Raw genomic sequence first — 20,677 nt, 5'->3', positions numbered from 1 at the left:
CACACAACAACCACCAACCGCAACGCCGCTTCACAACAACAACAACAACAACAACAACAACGCCAACAGCCACGACCTTTACCGTCACATCTCGCTCTCGCAACCATCGCATCACCGCCATTCCCGCGCCACTTGTGGGCACCGATCCTGGACTCGTACAGGGCGCGCACCGAGCAGCGGGTGCAAAAAGCGGCCTTTCCGAGAAATCGGATCAAGAATGATTCACGCCCACTTCTGTTCCGTCCTATCAGCGAGCGTGGGGCGATTTGGCCCCGCCTCCAGGCGCGTCGGAGTATAATCGATATATGCAGATTCGAGGATCAGGAATAATTCACGCCCACTTTTCCTCTGTCCAATGGGCGAGCGTGGCTCCGCCCCCGAGCCGATCCTGATCCAAAAATCTGCATATGGTTTCTCCTGTCGCACTATAAAGCGCCGAGCGCGGAGCGAATCGAGAAAAAGAGTTGGAGAGTTGTGGCGGCGGCGAAATCAGTCGAGAGAGTGTCTGTCGGGGTCCGGAGAGTCTGGAGAAGCCAAGGAGCTTTGTGGAGGTCTGCGCTCGTGTCAGAGTCGGGGAGCTGCGGAGAGGGGAGGCCGGGAAAGCGGTCGAGGTCGCAGTGGCGTCGCTCGTCGCGGGACCCAAGCCAGCCAGATATCCTCTTTCCCCCGAGCATCAACAACCCCCCCCCCTGTTTCCCCCCTCGCTGAGATAGTGTGAGAAGGGGGCCCCGTTCCCATCCCATTCCAGGCAGTGCCAGCGAGGCCCGCGGAGTCGGGGCGCCGCCGCCATTTTGCGGCTCATCACCAGACGGGTAGGCTCGACGCGGTCTCGGCCCCAGGCCCGTCTGCCCCCTTATCGTTGAGGGTGGCCCCTTTTTCTTTTGCTTTGGAGTATATGTGTTGTCGGCGCCGTCTGTGAAGTAAAACTGTGTAAGTGTTGCCGTGTGCTCGCGTAGTCGGTAGTAGATCTGCATTGTGTTTCTTTTGTTGCAATTGCTTTTGGTGCGTAATTGTTGTTTCTTCTTTTGTTACATTTGCTTTTGGTGCATAATTGTGGTAATTGTATATGTGTGCTTTCCGTTTACCGCGGAATAAATGTGCTTTATGTTGAACTGTTTCTCCCGTTTCGCTTCGTCTTTTCTCTAATTGAATCTCCATCTTACTTCACGTAAAGGGTTGGTCGTGGGCTAAATACGCCCGATAATTAATCCGAACCGTCGAGGTTGACGATAACACCGCTCGGTTATCCCGATAGTACGAAACGGGTCGCTTAAAGTGGCCCGTGTCCGAAGTCGACCTGCGGCGAGGTGCGATCGCCCGGTCTACCCTCCGTGTGGGTACTTAGGTAGGTCGAATTTGGCGAACAACCCTATCCCACGTGAGGGGCCGATTGGCACGATCGTGGTGAGGCCGAAAGGCCCACCCGTGACTAGTTCCCGGCGTTAGTCCGAGAGGGTCACGACGGGATTGTCCGTCCGGTGGGCGACGTGCCGCGATTCGAGTTACGTGGCCGCCAGCACGCCGGCGGGCGCGAATCTGCAACAATATATTAACCTTTAAAATCTTCTCTGAAGTGGCTGAACATATTGAGGCGAAACTTTACACATATGACCACCTATCCATGAGGAACAAAAGTTCACACACATAACATCATAGGTCACATGGTTTGGCAGCCGTATTGGATTTACCCTAAAATCTATTTTAAAAAACTTATTCTCCAGAACGGATGGACAAATCGAGGGGAAACTTCACACAAATGTTCCCCAAGCCGTGGGTGTACAAATTTGTGAAGGAATAATTGATAGGTCACATGGTTTGGCAGCCATGTTGGATTGGAGAAATATATTAAATCATGTTTTCTTTGGAACTGCTCAATCAATTGACGTGAAACTTCATATTTATGATCTCGTAGTGATGGGGAAGACATGTTTTAAATCTAAACTTGATCGGATGCTTGGTCTGGCAGTCAAAAGTATTTAATTTATTGATGTGGGTTCTTTTTGAGTTTTTTATTTATTTATTTTTGAATAAGGCTCACTGAGCTGTGCCGGAATGGGTTTGTGGGTGGAGGAGTAGCAGCTGAAATGCAAATCCTATCCAGGTTCCTCCTGATGACTTCATCTTTGCTCTTTGCTTGTTTGGGTTCCTTCTGATGACTCCAACACAGGACAGTACCTATTTGGTCCTCCATTTGATTCGAATTGAATTTATTTTAATCCAATTCTAAATTCAATTGAAGAATGAATAACAATAAAATAATGTCATAGGGTCAGTGTCAGGTGTCCAATCAAAGCAGAATTGCATCAAAGCGGGACATCTTGGTACCCAGTCATTACTGCCAGCAGTTATAAAGTGGCAGTTCTAATTATGTGTCTTATTAATTATGGAACACACCAGTGCACAAACGCCACACAAAATCCACCATGCAAAAGCAGTCCTGGCGAGGGTCTGCAATCGCTGAATGCTCTTTTTCTTCTTTACATTGAAATTTGTTTGAGGTTGGCCCTCTAATTGGCATAGATTGACAGGACTAGTCATGATACAGTAGTTTCCTTTTCTTTATGAAATACTTCTCTTGGCATTGCCTTAAAATAAAAATTGCTTCCATTGTTGATCTTGCTGGCAAAAAACCAAACTTGTTGTTGTCTATATTTACAAATTATCTTATTCTTTAAATCGCCTTTTCAAAAACTTTCAATGCCTGCTCAATTAGTTAAACTCCTTGGGAAGATTAACCTCACATTCTTATAAAATGAAGAAAAAAAAAAGGGATCGAGTAATTCATTTCGCTTTGCCAAGCAAGGCATGGATTCAATCCTGCACGCCACAAATATTTTTTTTTTAACAAAGTGAAAAGTATTACAAAATTAAATTGACTAAGAAAGGCTATGAGCAGTGCACATGGTACCTGGTTTTCATGCTCGTGTTTCACAAAGGTGGATAACAAGTTTCTGTGGGAAATTGCAGGATCTCCATAACAGGTACCGAACCTCTGGGGAAACAGTGACACTGAATATGAATATCACCCTTCAAAGTCACTTGTAATACAAAGGCTGTTATGTGATTTAGTTCAACTTTGATCAGTTCTAAAATTAGATTATATTCCTTCTAATTTCGATTAGTAAAAATAGAAAAGATTAACTCTAAATAACCTGAGAGATATGAAATTAAAATTCATGCCTTTTATCAAAGCTTCACTGATTTCATTAATTTAACTAAAATTACATCATTATTATACGAGTAAATACAACCCGACGCTTCACTGATGAGAATATTAAAGTGGGGGGAAGGGGGAGAGAAAGAGAGAAGGGAGAGGAGGGATAGAGGAGGAAGAGAGGAGGATATGGGGAGGGAGGAGTAGTGGGGAGGGGAAGGGGGTGTTCTGGACATGGGTTTGATAGGGGGACTTGATGGATAGTGGGGGGGGGGGGTTTAGAAAACTGGTGAAAATTAAAAAAAAAAAAGCTTTCATTTGTCCAATTCACACATTCTTTGACACCCCTTCCTCTCCTTGACTTGAGGGGAGGGGAAGAAGGACAACGAGAGGAGGGGAAGAAGGCAGCATGAGGGAATGGGAAGAAGGCAGCGCGAGGGCGCATTCAAGCAAGCATTCCAATGGAACGCCTGGCTTGGCAAGCGATCACGCTTGCCGTTGGTCATATAAACCTGTGCACCCAGAAATGGCCAAACAATGTCTGAATTGGACAAATGGGCTGATCTCATAATCAGCCCTGTGCCGCACACCAGACCCAAAACCAGCTTGTGCCTTGCTCAAGCTCTCGCTTGTTTGCAAATCCCCCACACAGCATGTTGTCTTCCCTCATCCCTGTATTTCTTTAAATAAACCCCATTTGAACTATAAGAGATGGTTTCCCACCTTTAACCCCCCACATGCTGCGCTGCTCAATCTGACCTCATTTGGGTGATCCTTCGGGAATCTCAGTATTAAGTGAATACAGTAACAAGTAAACCATAAACACTGTTTAGGAATCCTGTGGGGATCCTATACCCCCAGCATCGATGGTCCGTGTTAACAGAACCCTCTGATGCGATAGTATTTTGTAAATTGAATACTCAGACCTTTTTGCATGTTACACCCAATGAGAGAAGAGAATGTCATGCACTATCTCCACCAATGGGCTGATCTCTGCAGCGTCAATGATTGGGCCTTACCAGCCCCGTGCCATGTCAACGCCAAAGCCAGAAAGAGTGAATAACCAAAACGTGAATGCATTTCCACCTACTGGCCATTGTCAGCACTTTGCAGATACTATCCTCCAACCCTTGGCCTAATAGAACATCATATCTGATGTCGGTGGCTCAAATTTTGCCTCATAACAGCTTTTAAACCCCACAATCCCACATTGATGCAATTTGCATTAATGTGGGGTTTAAAAGTCAATTTTTCATCCAACATCACTCAAATACTGTGACCTAAATCGCAACAGCACTCCAATACTGTAAAATAAATCAACAGGAATAAGTGGTGGTTTCCCATGAAATTGTCTATTCTGGGTACGATTACCAATCCAAATATAAACTTTCCAGGTTTGACATTTCATCAGTAAGAGTGCTGTCCTTCAAAGGCATATTCAGGCAGGCATCCCATCTGCTGGCATCTGCTGATGGACATTGAAGACTTCACTGTACTTTTCAATAAAAAAAGGCCAATGTGTGCCAGGACAGTTGTCAAATTCCAATTTTTTCCTTAAAACACAACACCATGCAAGGGAGTGGCAACATGTCCAAGGATTTATTTTTGTATACAAAGTCAAAGCTCAGGGAAGAGCTAGAATACTGAACAGATCAGCATGCAACAGAACAAAATGAACAGTAGAAAGAGGGTATGTGGAGGGTAGGGACACCAACAGCGGGGTTGAAGGACAAAATAAAGGGAGATGGACAAATAATGGGTATGGGGAAGAATGTGGGGTCAGGAAGGATGCACTGACTGGACAAGAAGGATGCAGAAGCAAATTCTCAAGGAGGAAAAACTGGAAATTTGGAAGGTGGTGGTCCTGAGATGAGTGGTGAGGGGGGGGGGGTTAAAAGGTTGTTTCTCAGTCATGGAAACTGGTTTTGCACCACCAATGCTCTGGAAAGGGATCATGGTCATGGATGATGATTTTACTTCAATGAAAGGTTGAGGCTGAATATTGAGGAAGAGGAAAACATAAGTGTTATAAAGGTAAAAGTTGGGACAAAACAAGCACTTAAATGTTGTTGGAGCTATTGTTGTTTATTAGCCCCAGTCAGTTTTGCTCAAACTGGCCCGCAGCATGGAGATAGCCAATCAAGCTCCTGGAAGCAACCCAAAGATCCCTCACATCGAAAATGTTGTGATCTTGCCTTCATGGGGCCAGGGCCGCACAGTCTTCCGTCATAGCATGGAAAGGTGGTATTGGTTGGTGACATAACTGCAATAGTGGTGGATACCAACTCTTTCAAAAAAATATGCTGTGCAGATTGATTTCCACCTTCATCTGGAACTTTGTGTGCACTTGAAACCTCTCTTTTGGAACTTCAATAAATTATTTTGCATCATTTACTACCCATAAGCCTTTGGGAAAAACTGCATTTTAAAATGCACATAACTCCATCAATTAAAGTTTATGAATCACTCTTACAATCCAATCTTTTTACAGTTTTATTCCTCTATGATAGCGAGTCTTGTGGACAAGCCAAGTAAATTGACAGTTGGGTAACGGAGCGACAATTGGGCACAACCAGTAAGGGAATGAATGGGCAGGAAAGGAAGAGTAAGAGAAGGGGAGGAAACACTGAAACTAGCAAGATGGTTGGGTTAGAAAGGGTTAATGGGGCTAACAAAGATCATGGGTCAGGATGGACAATGGCACGAGGTGGTGGAATGGCATCTGGAAGATGGTGATGGAAGATGGTTCTGTAGACGGGAGAAGCAAGGAACAAAGGAGTTTGGGGTGTGCAGCCAGCCTAGATAATGAAAGTTTCACCAGAAGGGGGTTGCTGGAAGAATGGGTGTAGCCAGGAGTTGCTGGGTGGGGTCAGAGAGCAGAAGGAGAAATATTGGAGAAGTGGCAGTAAAAAACAACCCCCGAAAAACCACCAACTTGCCTGTGATGTGAAAGCAACAGACCTTACTATGCTTCATCCTTGTTACTGGAGATTCAAATAATTTTGAGAGCTTTAGATGCCACAGAATCCAGGAAAAACAGATGTGATTGCTGGGACATCAGCCCATGGGCAGAATAGTACTCCACTGAACTCTGGGCAAAGGCCTTGCAGACTATGAGTGGTTGTGATTTTTCAAGGAGAGACTTGGATTGATGGAGGAGACCCCATTTGCAGATTAATTTGGAGATCAGCCTTGCTATGCGTTTGACCCAGGAGAGGTCATGGCTTATGGTGAGGCTTAGAAGTTCAACAGTCTGAACCTCTTCCAGTGGATGACCACGGCAATTGAAAGGATCATCAAAATAACCCACTTGTCTGAGTGACAGGGTGAGACTGATATTTTCCAGGATTGAAGGACATGTTCTATTCAGGACAGGTCAGGTATGGGAGCATGCACCGGAGCAGCGCGTCACTGCGTCCACTTTCCGCCGGTACTCCAGGGGCCACCGTCTGGCCGTCCCAAAGGCAGATGCCTGGACCATCCCCATCTCCTTGAGATACTGATCAACCTGCTGCAACCACAAGGCACGTGGTCGGCCCATTGGTCTCCGCCACTCATGAGGCTCCCTCGCTGAGAGAATCTGGTGAGCAGGATCAGCATCAGGAATACAGCTGGAGCTGATGCTCACGGACGATGCAGGTAACAAATCTCATTTGAGTCTCTCTCAGCAACCGCTTATTGGACACAAAATCTGACCGCAATAGCCAGGAATTCTCCGAAGAGACCAAGTACCAAAGGAATTAAGTCTCCGCCTCAGATCCCTGATCAGAGTCCAAGTCACATATCCATAGAGCTTGACTGGAAGCACCAAGGACCTGAAGACTTGGACTTTCATTCTCCTGCACAGGTACTGACACAGCACGACACCCCATGAGCCAGTGAATCCATTACTCCCCAAGCCCGACCCAGACATCTATTGACCTCTGGCTCACAGCCAGCAGAGACATGAATATCACTGCCAAGGTAAGTGAATATCTCCGTGACCTCAACATCCTCACCACAAACAGGTACAGACAAGATAGAAGCATCTAAGATATCAATGAAAGCCTCGATATTAGTTTTGACCCAGCAAACCCATCATCCCAGCGGCTCCAACTCCTCATTCAGCACCTCGAGGGCCCCCAAAAGGATATCCAGAGTCTCCGCAAAGATGACTGTATCATCTGCAAAATCAAGGTGAGAGATCTTGACATTCACAAACGATGAACCGCAGCTTGATCTCTCTGACATCCTCCCCAGAATCCAGTCCATACAAGCGCCAAAAAGTATGGGGGCCAGTACACACCCCTGACGAACTCCAGTAACAACTGGAAATAAGTCGGAGATGGTACCACCACATCTTACAGCACTCTTAGTACCAGAGTGTAGTTCAGACATCAGATTGATAAGTTTTAGTGGCACCCCATGAAGACCAAGAATCCTCCAGAGGGCATCCTGATGCATTACATCGAAGGCTTTGCAGAGATCAACATTGGCTGCATGCCAAAACTCTCGTCTGCATTCGGTGAGGACCCGAAGAGCAAGGATACGGTCAATCATTGACCTATTTGGTGTGAAGCCTGACTGCTCTGTGTGCTGGTGCTCAAGCAGATGGTTGACAACCCTCTCAAGAATTATCTGAGTCCTTGCCCAGCACTGAGAGCAGCATCACCCCTCGGTAACTGTTGCAATCCTGGCGATCACCCTTCCCTTTCCAGAGAGGGACAACAAGGCCCCTCTTCCAGTCAGTTGGGATGATGCCGGTGTTTCAGACAGAGCACAGAACTGCATGCAATGACATAAGTACAGCATTTCCACCAGCCTTGAGAAGATACTAGAGTGTACAAGGTGCAGTGGGATGCAAGAAGCACGTGCGCCAGTATCAACTCCGCTTTATTGCGCGACCAGAAGTACACTCCTGCCACCCCTAGCGGGCGAGGCATGATATACGAAAACCCAACCACGTGACACAGCACACTCTTCCCCTCGTAAAAATGACCCGTCACACGATGAAAGGACAATCACAACATGACCATCTGAAACCCATCAACACTCATAATCCTCCAAGTACCGCGGCCGCACCCTGACCCGCCTCGGACGGGCAGCGCCGCCAGACAGTCCAGGCTCAGACGCCTCCCGGCTCGGTCGAGGTGACACCCTCGCCGGACTCGCACCTTCCGCAACCCCAACCACCCCCGACCGCCCAGCCTGCGCGACGTCCCCGGGTAGGACGGCATCAGGCGAAGACCCCCTGGGCGTCGGCCCAACCAGCCCCGGCGATACAACGTCAGGTGCCGGCGACATCACCGGTGGGGGTCCCACATCGTTCGGCCCGGGGAGGTGCGGGGGGGGGGGTGACGCTGAACAGCGATCATGCATTTGGTCCACGTGCCGCTTCCACACATCCCCACCATCAGTCCGCACCATGCAATTCGCCGGCCCCAGCACCACAGAGACCACCGCCGGCACCCATTTGGAACCGTGGAAATAATCGCGCACCATTACGCGTTGTCCCACATCGAAGCCGCGCAGCCACGTCGGATGCAACATCGCCCCACTCCCCGACCCTCCAGGCCACAGTAAATCCAGTCTGGACCGCAATGCCCATCCATAGAGACGAATGGCAGGCGAATCACCCGTGACAGGATGAACTGCGTCCCTGTAATGGAGCAAAAAGACATCGACCACCGTCTGCACAGGTGCAACACCCCCCCTGCGCAAAGCCCGCTTCAACATCTTGACAAACGACTCAGCTTGGCCATTCGTCTCAGGATGATACAGTGCGGACCTTAGATGTCGAATACCATTTTGAAGCATAAACTCATCAAATACACCTGCGATGAACTGCGGACCGTTATCAGAGACCAGAATCTCAGGTAATCCTTTATTAGCAAAGATCGTCCGCAGTTTTTCTACTGTAATGTTTGCTGATGTATGCTGCATTACGACAACCTCCGGCCATTTAGAGAATGCATCGATCACAATCAAAAACATTTTGCCATTAACCGATCCCGCAAAATCTACATCGACCCTCTGCCAAGCTCGGTCTGGCGCAGGCCATAGACCCGAGGCTCGACGCGGGTTATCAGCATCTGTCTGGCACGTGGCGCAACGCTTAACCAACTGCTCAATGTCTTTGTCCAACCCCGGCCACCACAACAGGCTACGAGCAAGACTCTTGGTCTTCACGATGCCAAGGTGACTGACATGCAGTTCTTCCAAAAACCGCTGCCTGAACCTCGGTGGAATCACCGTCCTCATTCCCCACATTACGCACCGTTGGACCAATGACAGCTCCGATGCGTGTGACGTGAAAGGTTGAAATGCCGATGTCGAAGGCAGATCGCTCCAATTCCCCGTAGAAATCGCCTGGACGACACGGGCAAGCACCGGATCACGAGCCGATTCCACCGCGACCTGCCTGGCCGTGACCGGCCTGCTTTGGACCTGGCACAGCGCGAACACATCGACCCAGTCGGCCAACTCAGACACAGCTGGACCCTCCGCACACGGCAAGCGTGAGAGCCCGTCGCAGTTAGCATGCTTCTCAGTGCTTCGGAACTGAATATCATAATCGTAAGCACCCAGAAACAGACACCACCGCTGTATTCGCGCGGCCGCTACCACCGGCACCCCGCGCTCGGGTCTCAGGATGAATTGAAGTGGTTTGTGATCCGTCTGCAAAGTGAAATGCCGCCCCAGCAGGTATTGATGAAACCTCCGCACACCCCAGACGAGGCTGAGAGCCTCACGCTCAATCTGGGCATATCCGCGCTCTGCTGTGGACAGGGTCCGGGATGCAAAACAAACAGGCCGCTCGGAACCATCATCCATCCTGTGGGAGAGCACTGCCCCGATGCCATATGCAGAGCTGTCGCATGCCAATAGGAGCGGACGCGCAGGCTCGTAGTGCACGAGGACCGTATCCTCTGTGAGCCGCCGCTTGACGCGGTCGAACGATGCCTGGTGTGCAGGCCCCCAAGCCCAGCGCTCGTCCTTCCTCGTCCAACCGTGTTAACGGCGCAAGTTGTGAGCTGAGCCCGCGCACGAACCTTTGGTAATACTGGGCCATACCAATGAACGAGCGCAGCTGCGTCTTGTCGCGAGGCGGTGGCATGTGCTGAATCGCTTCCACCTTCCGAGGACCTTTCAACAGCCCCTCCGGCGTGATGATGTGCCCGAGGTATTCCAAGCGCTGCTTGAAGAATGCGCACTTGTCCCTGTTCAAGCGCAGGCCGCACGCTTCTAGCTTTGTCAACACTTGGGCAATGTTCGCAAGATGCTCGTCCGCCGTTTTCCCCGCAATGAGCACATCGTGCAGGTAGATCTGAGCGGGCAGGCCAATGCAAACCTGATCCATGGCTTTCTGCCACAAAGCTGGGGCCGAAGCAATCCCATAACAGAGTCGGGTATATTGATAGAGTCCTTGACACGTGTTGATTGTCAAAAGCTCGCTACTCCCGGGATCCATCGGCAGGTGAAAATATGCATCACGCAGGTCTAGCTTCGTGAAGTATTGACTCCCCGCCAATTGCGCATATATTTCATCGATTGATGGCAATGGATATTGCTCCACGCTGAGCCCCGGGTTAACCGTGGATTTGAAGTCCCCGCACAATCGGACGTCTCCATTCCGTTTCAGCACTGTGACAACTGGGGTGGCCCAATCTGAGCACGACACCCGTTCGATCACTCTGCAGGCCTCCAGCCTATCCAGTTCACCCTTGACCTTGTCCCACAGGGCATACGGCACAGGACGTGGTTTACAAAACCGAGGAACCACCCCCTCCTTCAAGAAGAGCTTTGCCTCCATGCCCTTGAGTTTCCCAAGGTCGTCGCTAAACAACCCTTGATGTCTTTGAAGAATCTCCTCTAACTGATCCTCCCACCAGCTCGGCACGGGTTGCACAAGGTGAACTGCGGCCCAGTCTAGCCTGATGCGGGCCAGCCAATCTCGGCCGAGGGGAGACGGTCCCCTCCCCCGTACGACGTACACCCGAAGCGTGGCGACCTGGCCTTGGTACCGCACAGACACGTCTGCCATCCCGACTGGCGTTATCTTCTCGCAGGTGTACGTGAACAGCGTGAGGTTTGACCTGATAAGCTTCAAGCCGTTGAGTCTACGCGCGGTCTGTTTGCCGATGAGCGACACCGCTGCTCCCGTATAGACCTGGAACGTGATCGGCGTTTTGTTCACTTCGACTTCCACCGTCATCGGGCGCGCCGCCGCCGGGCCAATTGAAAACAGGTCCATCAACGGCCGCTGGTTCCGCCCCGAGTCGCCTCGCACATCGCCGTCCATGACCTTAACGGCGGCCGGCGCCCCACGGCACACATGCGCCAAATGACCCACCTTGTGACAATTTAAACACACGTTGCCTTTATACGGGCACGCACGGCCCAGGTGTCGACCTCCACATCCCAAGCATGTCCGCGGGGTCACCCCGCCGCACGCGCGGTCGCGCGGCGACGTCCGACCCGCATCGAAGGTCGTGCGCGCGTCCCGGGGTGCTCGCGACCCCGTGTGGCTGGTGATGGCCCGAACATCTCCGCGAGTCTGCTCGACCGCCATAGCCGTGCTGACCGCCGAGTCGAATGTAATGGCTTCACTCTTCAGCCGTAAAACCACTGAAACCATCTTCGCATCTTGTAAACCAGCAATAAAATGATCTCTGAGCCGAGCTGGACGCTCCCCCGCCGTGAACTTGCAGGCCACGGAAGAACGCTTAATCCGCGCCACGAAATCAGCGACGCGTTCCTCTGCTCCTTTCGAGAGGCGATCGAACTGGTATCGAGTGAGCTGTAATGACTTCTCCGGCGCCATGTGTGCCTTCATCTTCTGCACAATGTCCCGAAACGACAGCTCGTCATCCCAGGGCCTGTTCGGTGCCACCAAATCACTCAGTAGTCGATAATGCTCCGCCGAAAGCGAAGCGAGCAAGATTGACTTTTGTTTGCTCTCGTCGACCACATCGTTCGCGTGGAAATAGCATCCCAATTGCTCCGAAAACAATTCGAAGTCGTCTCAGTCGAAAACGGGCACAAGTCCGTATTCAACCATCCTCGTCAGCCAACTAGAGTGTACGAGGTGCGGTGGGACGCAAGAAGCACGCGCGCCAGCATCAACTCCGCTTTATTGCGCGACCAGAAGTACACTCCTGCTACCCCTAGCGGGCGAGGCATGATATACGAAAACCCAACCACGTGACACAGCACAGATACCACAGATCCCATGAACTTCACCCCATTTCAACGGGTTCACCACAGCCTGTGTTGCCACAAACAAAGGTGGATCACAGTTGATTGTAGGGTCAGCAATAGGGATAGTAACACCCCTGATATCCAACTCAACACATGGTGGATCAGCCTGGTTCAGCCGCTCAAAGTAAACGGCCCCGCGGGCCTTCACTTCGGATTCTTCTGTCAAGAGCCTTCTGCCATCTGCTCTAACTGCAGTACACTGAGGGATGGGCTTGCAGGAATGTAATGCGTGAATTCTCCTGTAAGCCAGACTAGAATCACCTGACCACAGGTGATGCTCTACTCACTCACAGATTCCTCGCACACAAGCGAAGGGACCCATGTGAAGGGACCACCTCAGGTTATCCCAAAGAGACCACCATCTTGTGGATGACACCTCAGAACCACCCCGACACACATGACTGCAATCCAACCCGGGAAGGTTACCCCATGGTTTTCCTCCTATCTTCAAAGAGTGGGGGTCCCGGAGGCTTTGCCCCAATCCCATCATCCGATTCGCTGCCCTGTGAAGCACTGCTGCACAGGAGGTACTCCCACAAAGTGGATTTTCAATTTTCTTTGCGTTTTTCTTGTGTTTTGTGGAGTGAAGGGTTTGACAGTGGCTGGAGTGCAAATCCTGCCACCAACCTCCTCATAAGAAGTAACCCAACTGCAGGACGACATCTGCAGACACAGTTGGGCACTAGATATTGTTGTCCATTGGCTCACAAGGAGCTCCTCCACCCTTTGACAGGTTTTGTTTTTAATCCTGCTGGGTGTCCATATCCGTATACCCTCCTCACCAGGAAATCTGGTGGGGCAGATGGTTTAGTCACCGACAACCCGACCATGAAACAAGTTAGTACAGGTTTATATGGTACCTGGAGCAAGTCACATATCTAATCTGGCCTGATCTGACAATTATCCATTCATCAGACCAGAATCTAATCAATTCCAGATCAGAAGAGTGACGGAGCTGCAGTCTGCCCATCAGTGAGATGGGGTACTCCACAACACCGTATGTGGTCATCTGCAAAAATACAGTTTTTCAGATCATCTGAGAGGTAATTTATATGGATGATAAATGAGACTGGGCTGAACATGCTGCATTGGAACTCTCGCCTCCTCGGGGATGAGGGGGGAGGGGAAGATCGGGTTTTAGTTATAGTTGGCAACATGTTGACTGGCTGAGTGGAGGAATTCAGAAATTCAGGAATTAGGGCGGTCTTGAATGGCTTCAGAAAAGAGACACATATACACCTGCAACATTTTCATTCTCTTTCATCTTGTGTTTCCCCAATGTGGCTGGCCCAGGTGAAGTTGGTGTTAAGAATAATTGAACAACTGTTACAACTATTTGAGTGTGCCGTCCAGTTATCTCTGTATTTTGATTGCATTTTACCTCCTATGTCGCCATCCCATATTTATTTCATAAGCATGCTTGATTTTTTTTTAACAAGTCGGTGTATTTTGAGCCGTGGCTCCATGGCTCCAGCAAAAGTAACCCTCCCACAGCAACCGGTTCAGCCAGCCACACGCTGAACCAGCTGCGTGGAGAAATTGATTGAACAATGGCATTGTGGTGGACTATCCACACATCGAGATTCGCCTCCGCTCAGCGTCTAGGAGATAATTATTCTGCGGTGGTCTCATGTTTCCCGTTAGGGAGACCGAGTCTGTTACAAAATATTTGAGTTGAGATTTTGCATTTGGCCAGGTTCTCAGCGCACAATGCTCGAATAATGTTTGAAGGTATGGTTGTGAAGGTACACAAGCAAGCACCAACAAAGCAGACAAGGCAGCTTGATCCACACTCCCTTGGAAATATTCCTGCTGCCCATGATTTTTACTGATGCTTTACATTCTGGTGATATTTGGACAGTATGCCAATGGAATGTTTCTTCTTTAATCCAGGTGATCCTAAGTAATTGTTGCTTCTTGAAATCAACAGGAGATTGATCTTGCTTCCCACGGTGGTTAACATACCTTGATCGACATCCTTTTGAGTCCATCAATTGTTCTACCTATTCGCCGATGCAGATCGACATCAACGGTCTTTACCAGCAAGACTATTTCTTCATTCTCATTGTTGATGACGAGGACACATGCACTGCACAAGCACACATACCCCACTCATGGACACTTGTAGCCGTAGATGACATTCCCCGCGTCCTTTAAGTGACCCAGCATGTGAAGTCAACTTGAACCAAGCATCAAGTCCATGCAGTGGAATTTCCTGAAGAAACAAAAAGAAAACTCTGTATAGTGAGTGCATCAGCAAACAAAACCAAAAAAATGTTTCAATATTTGTGTAATTTGGTGTACTTGTGCAGCGGAGGTAGATTTTAAGAAACTTGCCTTTATTGGAAGGCACGTGTAGCCCAAGAAATCATCACTCATTTCCTCAAAAGCCGTTCTTATGACGTCTTTGAAGTACCTTGGGATATAAGCATCATAATTGTTATGTCTATGTTCTTTTTAGTGAATGAGGCAGATTGAGAAAAGATGCATGAAAGAAAGCTTAATGGGGATGTGTGAGAAAGTCTGCAAGTATTTTGAATGTTGGCTAATGATAATGGAACGCCATCAAACATGAGCGCCGATGACCTGGGGATGACCCGGCAACACTCGCTCTACCCAGATCGGCTCGCACGGTTTCGCTGCCCTGCCAGCTCGGTGGTGCTCAGCTGGGTAAAGGCTCTGGAGAGATTCCACTTGGAGGCTGGACGAAAGAGAATGATCAACCCTGATTTGCTCTCTTTTATAGAGCCTGGGCGAAGGAGGAGCCAAAAAGTTTATCAGGAGGCCTGGGAGGTGTTCCTGAGTGTCCCCATTGGTGCAAAGATGCCACCACAAGAAGTCGCCCTGCCCCGCCAGACTCCGGAGCCGGTCACTCTCAGGCTCCAGCACACGATGGAGCTCCGTAATCCCTATGGGGCACGAATTTTGGGGAGTACTCTCTGGCCACAAAAGTGCGCTGGACTCCAACCGAACATTCGCACCTCAAGCTACACGCCAAAGTATTCTGGCTCGCAGGCACCCGCTATATTTTCCCTGCAAGTGGGTGTGCTCCAAGGCCATGAAGACCAATGAAAATTTGGTCCAATGGACCAACGGGAACACGAGTGATATATTAAAATAAAGAACATAGCGGAACGTTCGGACCGAATTTGCACCCTCGTCTATTTAACACCGCTCTATTTCTCTATAAGATTAACAAAAAATAGGAGTGAAGATCGTTCATACTTTTTTGGGACAAAAAGGGTACAAACCCTGTTTTTTGTAACATTTATGGTTGTTAATACTCATTTTCTGTAAAGGTTGAAACTGTAGCTTTAACAGTGGTAAATGTTTGTTTAAAGCAGGTTAAAAGTTTAGTTTAACAGCAAAAAATAACTTTACTACAGTTTTTTTGTTTTTTTTTCCAGAATCAATCAAAATCAACTTACAACCCTCAAAAATGGATATACGATGCTCAAATATACGTTCTAAAATCGCATTCCTCTCCTATTTCTGAAAACGTAAACCTTTTTATTTATTTATTTGGAGCACGGGGCCCTCGATGGTCCGGGCCCTCGGTCGGTACCTGAATGTCCGACTGCTCAGTCTGCCCCTGCCGAGAGCTTTCACTGAACACTTTGGAAAACCTTCACCAAAGCTCCTCTACTGTGGCCACCAAGTAGTCCAGATCTAACGACTCCAGACAACTCCTTGTGGGGCTTAATCACGGATAAAGTGTCGACGAACCGCTATAGGATGATTGAGGAATTGTGTGCTGCAGTCATGAAAACTCTCACAGGGGACTCCTCAAATGCTACACAAGATGTCTAAGAGGAGTTGGTGACGAATTTGGTGGTGCATGGAGAATGATGGAGCACAAACAGATACAAGGACAGATTAATTACGTCAACCACTGAAGATGGAAGGAGATTAGTTTTCACCCCTGTCCATCTGTCTGATTGTTTGTGTGAAGGATATCTCAAAAAGTTGTAGACGGATTTGGATGAAATGTGGTTGCCAGGTTGGGTGTGTGACAGGGACAAATAGATTAGATTTTGGTGAAAATCCGGATACGGATACTTGGATTTTTAAATTGATTATTTACCTTTGAGAGATCGGGCTAAAATGATATATAGTTCGATATCTTTAAAAGTTTGGACGGATTTGGACGAAATTTGGTGGACAGGTTGTGCATGTGACAAGGTCACATTGATTCGATTTTGGTGAAAATCCGAATCCAGATTCAGTTACGAGAATATTTTAAAAGTGATTCTTCACTATTGAAAGATGGAGCCAAAACAACATACAGCAGACCCTCCTTTTTCTCGGGGGTTACGTTTTTGTAAAACCCCGCGTTGGGCAAAACCGTGATGTGCAAAGTTAAGACCTTATGGGAAAACTCTCGGGTTAGGGGAGCCAACTTCAAAATTTATCGACTTTTTTGCGTAAACTAGTAATAATGAAAAACGCAAACAATTTTACTTACTTATGATGATGATGATTACTTAAGGCATTGGAGGTTATTGTGATGATGTCGACGTCCCTGGCTTAAGGCGCTGTCACACCTTGACGATTTAGCCAGCAATGGCAACGTATAAAAACGTATGTAAAACGTTGGCGTACGCTGAAATTTTTTTTTTTTTTTATTTAAGTTTTTGGCATATTCATAACGAGTTGGTCGTATGCATAACATATTAGTAACGTACACAGAACGTTTCGTTGTCTTATAGATAACTTATACCAACGAATGATTAACGTGTTGTCGGCGTTCACAACCTATGCCCAACGATAGTCTAACTTAGGTATAGCGTGCTGCACGTATCGCTGACGATCACGTGGCGTAGCCTATTAAAAAGCTGTCGCACGCCGATTCAAATCATAATCGCCTGAGAATTGGAAGTGTCAACATCGCAGTCACACCTTGACGATTTAGCCAGCGCATGCCGACCTATGAAAAATGTGTCTAAAACGCTGGCACAAGTTGAATACGTTATGGGTAAGTTTGGTTTACGTGAAGAGCACGGTGAAAAACGATGAAGTACGCTCTCATACGTCGTAGTACGTCTAGTACGTCATGAAATTTCAAGCATGCTGAAAATTTTAAGAACTACTCGCCGTATGGCTCACACGTTCCGCTACGCTGGGAAGAAGTTGTAGGCACGATATGCGATCGTTGACACACGTCGACACAAGTTCCTTGTAAGTTACTCATAAGTCGAAACACGTCGAGGTAATCTTTAGCACACCAGAAACTTATTTTCTCCGTCAAGGCACATTTTCTTTTTTTCTCCTTGGCTCCGTGAAGGCACGTGACGAAATATCTGAAGTTGTTGTTGTTGTTGTTTTTTGTTTGTTTGTTTGTTTTTTAGTCTATCACGAATTTTAAAATATATTCGGACATTTGCTTTTAAGTTTCGACGTCGACGTGACAATATCCTCAAACAGAAAATATTCACAGAGGAGGAACTAAGAATAAGACATGAGCAAACTGAAGAGGCAATCAGACGTGACGTAACGGCACGTGACGAAATATCGGAACTTATTGTTGTTTTTTTGTTTTTTTTAAACGCTGCCAATACGCCATTATACGGTAGCTGTAAATTAGAAACACGTTCAGTAAGTTCTGTGGTCGTCCGGAAGACGTCAATCAAATACTGTACGTCTACATACGTCAATATGCGTATGGTACGTTACACATAGGTTCAAAGCGCCTCCTGGTCTGTTCTGTGTTCTACATCTTCCACAAGCCTTAATCTGCGTACAAAAAAATCGTCACAATACTTTCTTCATAACCCTGAACACATTAAACATCCAAACGTTATGTTGTGGAGTGTTGTCAGTAATAGGGCTGTCTCGGAGAGATATTCAAACGATCATATCCACTTTAATCAAATCCACCACCGAAGGTGGATGGAGGTTATGTTTTCATCCCCATCTGTCTGTCTGTGAGCAAGATATCTCAAAAGGTTATGGACGGATTCAGATGAAACTTGGTGGATAGGGTTGGGTGTGTGACAAGGATGAATGGATTCGATTTTGGTGAAGATCTGGATAGCAGAGTTTGTTTTTTAATTTCCCAAGTGATTCTTCACCATTGAGTGAAAGGACCAAAAATGACACATAGCATGATATTTCAAAACGTTTAGGACGGATTTGGTTGAAACTTTGTGGGTGAGTTGGGTAGGTTACAAGAACAACCTGATTAGATTTTGGTTCAGGTCCGGATGCAGATCCGACCTTTCCGTGGGATACAAAACGTAAACTGTTCAACCTGGCAGAGGCATGCACTCTACCGAGTGCTGTTCCGGTTAAAGACATGTCATATTCCGTGCCGTGTCGCACCGTCACGTCCATGAGGTGTCGATGTCCTTCGCCAGTAGAAGGGGATTGTGGGGGGGGGGTATGGGATAGTGGTGGGTATTGTCGTGGGAGTAGCAATCTTGGTAAAGGACTGCATTGCATCAAGAGAAAGGGGTGACATTATGGAAGGAATAAATGTTGAGGATTCTGTGTGGGTAGAGATTAGAGATTGTAAAAACCGTAAGATACTGGTAGGATGCTTTTATAAAGTTTTGGGTTTGAAGGAAGAGGAGGAAGGAGGAGTGCATGAGGAATTAAAAAGGGCATGTGGTAAGGGAAGAGTGTTGATTATGGGGGATTTTAACTTGCCAGGGATAGATTGGGTCCAAAACCAAAAGATGGCAAACCAAAAGAGAGTACGAGATGGACGTGGCTAAGAATATTTAACATAATAGCAAGGCTTTCTTCAAGTATATCAGGGGAAAAGAACAGGTTAGTACCAGTGTGGGCCCATTGAGGAATAGCACCGGGAGAGTGGTTAGGCCGAAGTCACATTTGCCACAGCGGCCGTGGGGTCTCCAAAATCTACGGCCACTCGCAATTATACGGCGCCGCAGTATTTCCACGGTCACACAATGTAGCAGTCACATATGTTTTTATTTTTCGGGTAGCCGCACGGGGTATTTATAAATTGTGGAGACCGAAAACGTGGGGGTGCCATACGGTCTTTGATTTGATGTCGCACGGTGACCTTAGGGCGTTCCTGCGGCGGCCATAGAATTTTTTAAGGCAGATGCAAGGTGCACGCAAGGCGAACGCAGGGGGACCCTAAGGTGAACGTGCGGCCAGACGGACGGTAACGAGTGGGTTCTTTTTTTTTTCTTTCTTTTTTTTACCAGTTCTTTTGTTTCGGCTTGTCAAATTGCTACGGTAAATGTAGAAATGAAAAAAGTTATAACTCTGCGTTATAATTCCACGGCAACCCTATGGCCTGCAAAATATAGCCATACGGCATAGGGCCACCCTGAGGCCACCTCAGAAACTCTCCGGCCGCCGCACGTTTCTGTCAATTCAGAGGGCGTACGGCCGCCGTATCCTCGCCGTAGAGCAAATGTGACTTAGGCCTAAGCAGGCAACACAATGCCAGGTAGCTATCGGTGAAGCAAATAGTGTTTTAGGTTGTATTCGGAATGGGATCATTTATAAATCAAGAGGTGGTGTTAAAATTGTACAGGAATTTAATGAGAGCCACATTTAGAATATTGTGTACAGTTTTGGTCACCACAGTTCAGGAAGGACATAGATACCACAGAGAGGGTTCAGCGCAGGGCTACTGGATTGACTCCGGGCCTAGCTAGACTCAGCTATGAGGAGCGGCTGAAGGAGACAGCGCTTTATACACTAGAAAGTAGGCGGTAAGGAGGCGGTTAAGAGGAGATATGATAGAGATGTTTAAGTCAATGGAAGGTGTAGATAGAATAATTGCAGATGAATTATTCAACAGAGTAGACAGTGGTAGGACCAGGGGGCATAGCCTGAGAGTAAAGAAGAGGAGAGTTAAGATGGTAGCTAGGCAGGGGACTTTCACTCAGAGAGTAGTTAATGCATGGAATGGTCTCCCTGGAAAGGTAGTGGTAGCAGAAAAAGTAGATAAGTTTAAATTAGAATCAGATAGGTTCCTGTAAGTTATGGAGATAGAGGGGTATGGGGATGTTGATAAGACTTTTAGGTAGTTTGATTATTGATGGGTGATTGTGTGTATGTGTATGGAGCGCTGTTGGTGGGGGTCTCGTCAAGGGGTGTTGTGGTGTTGATGTTGTATGTTTTTAACGAAGCCCATGCCCCCTCCCCTGAGGAGAAGAAGAAAAAAAAATAAAAAAGGAAGAAGAAAAAAACACTAATATTTTTTATTTTTTTGCATTTTTTTCTTTGGATCTTGTGTGGTGTTGATGTAGCACAGGCATGATGGGCTAAATGTCCTCCACCTGTGTCTGATTTCCTTGT

The 20,677-nt window shown here is 47.8% G+C and overlaps 1 protein-coding gene across 1 annotated transcript in view; it reads right to left on the bottom strand.

Moving 5' to 3' along the window:
* Positions 1 to 20,677, bottom strand: part of LOC147018600 (BAI1-associated protein 3-like) — a 315,606-nt gene that overhangs the window by 252,436 nt on the left and 42,493 nt on the right. Inside the window, 3 exon segments of the mRNA XM_085898430.1 lie at positions 2,909 to 2,992; positions 14,502 to 14,609; positions 14,732 to 14,810. Coding sequence (XP_085754556.1) covers positions 2,909 to 2,992; positions 14,502 to 14,609; positions 14,732 to 14,810 — 271 coding nt within the window.

Source organism: Eptatretus burgeri, chromosome 10, assembly GCF_056783735.1.
Source record: "Eptatretus burgeri isolate ZD-2024b chromosome 10, Ebu_testis_v1, whole genome shotgun sequence".
NCBI classification, from domain to species: domain Eukaryota; kingdom Metazoa; phylum Chordata; class Myxini; order Myxiniformes; family Myxinidae; genus Eptatretus; species Eptatretus burgeri.
This window is presented reverse-complemented; position numbering and strand designations above follow the sequence as displayed.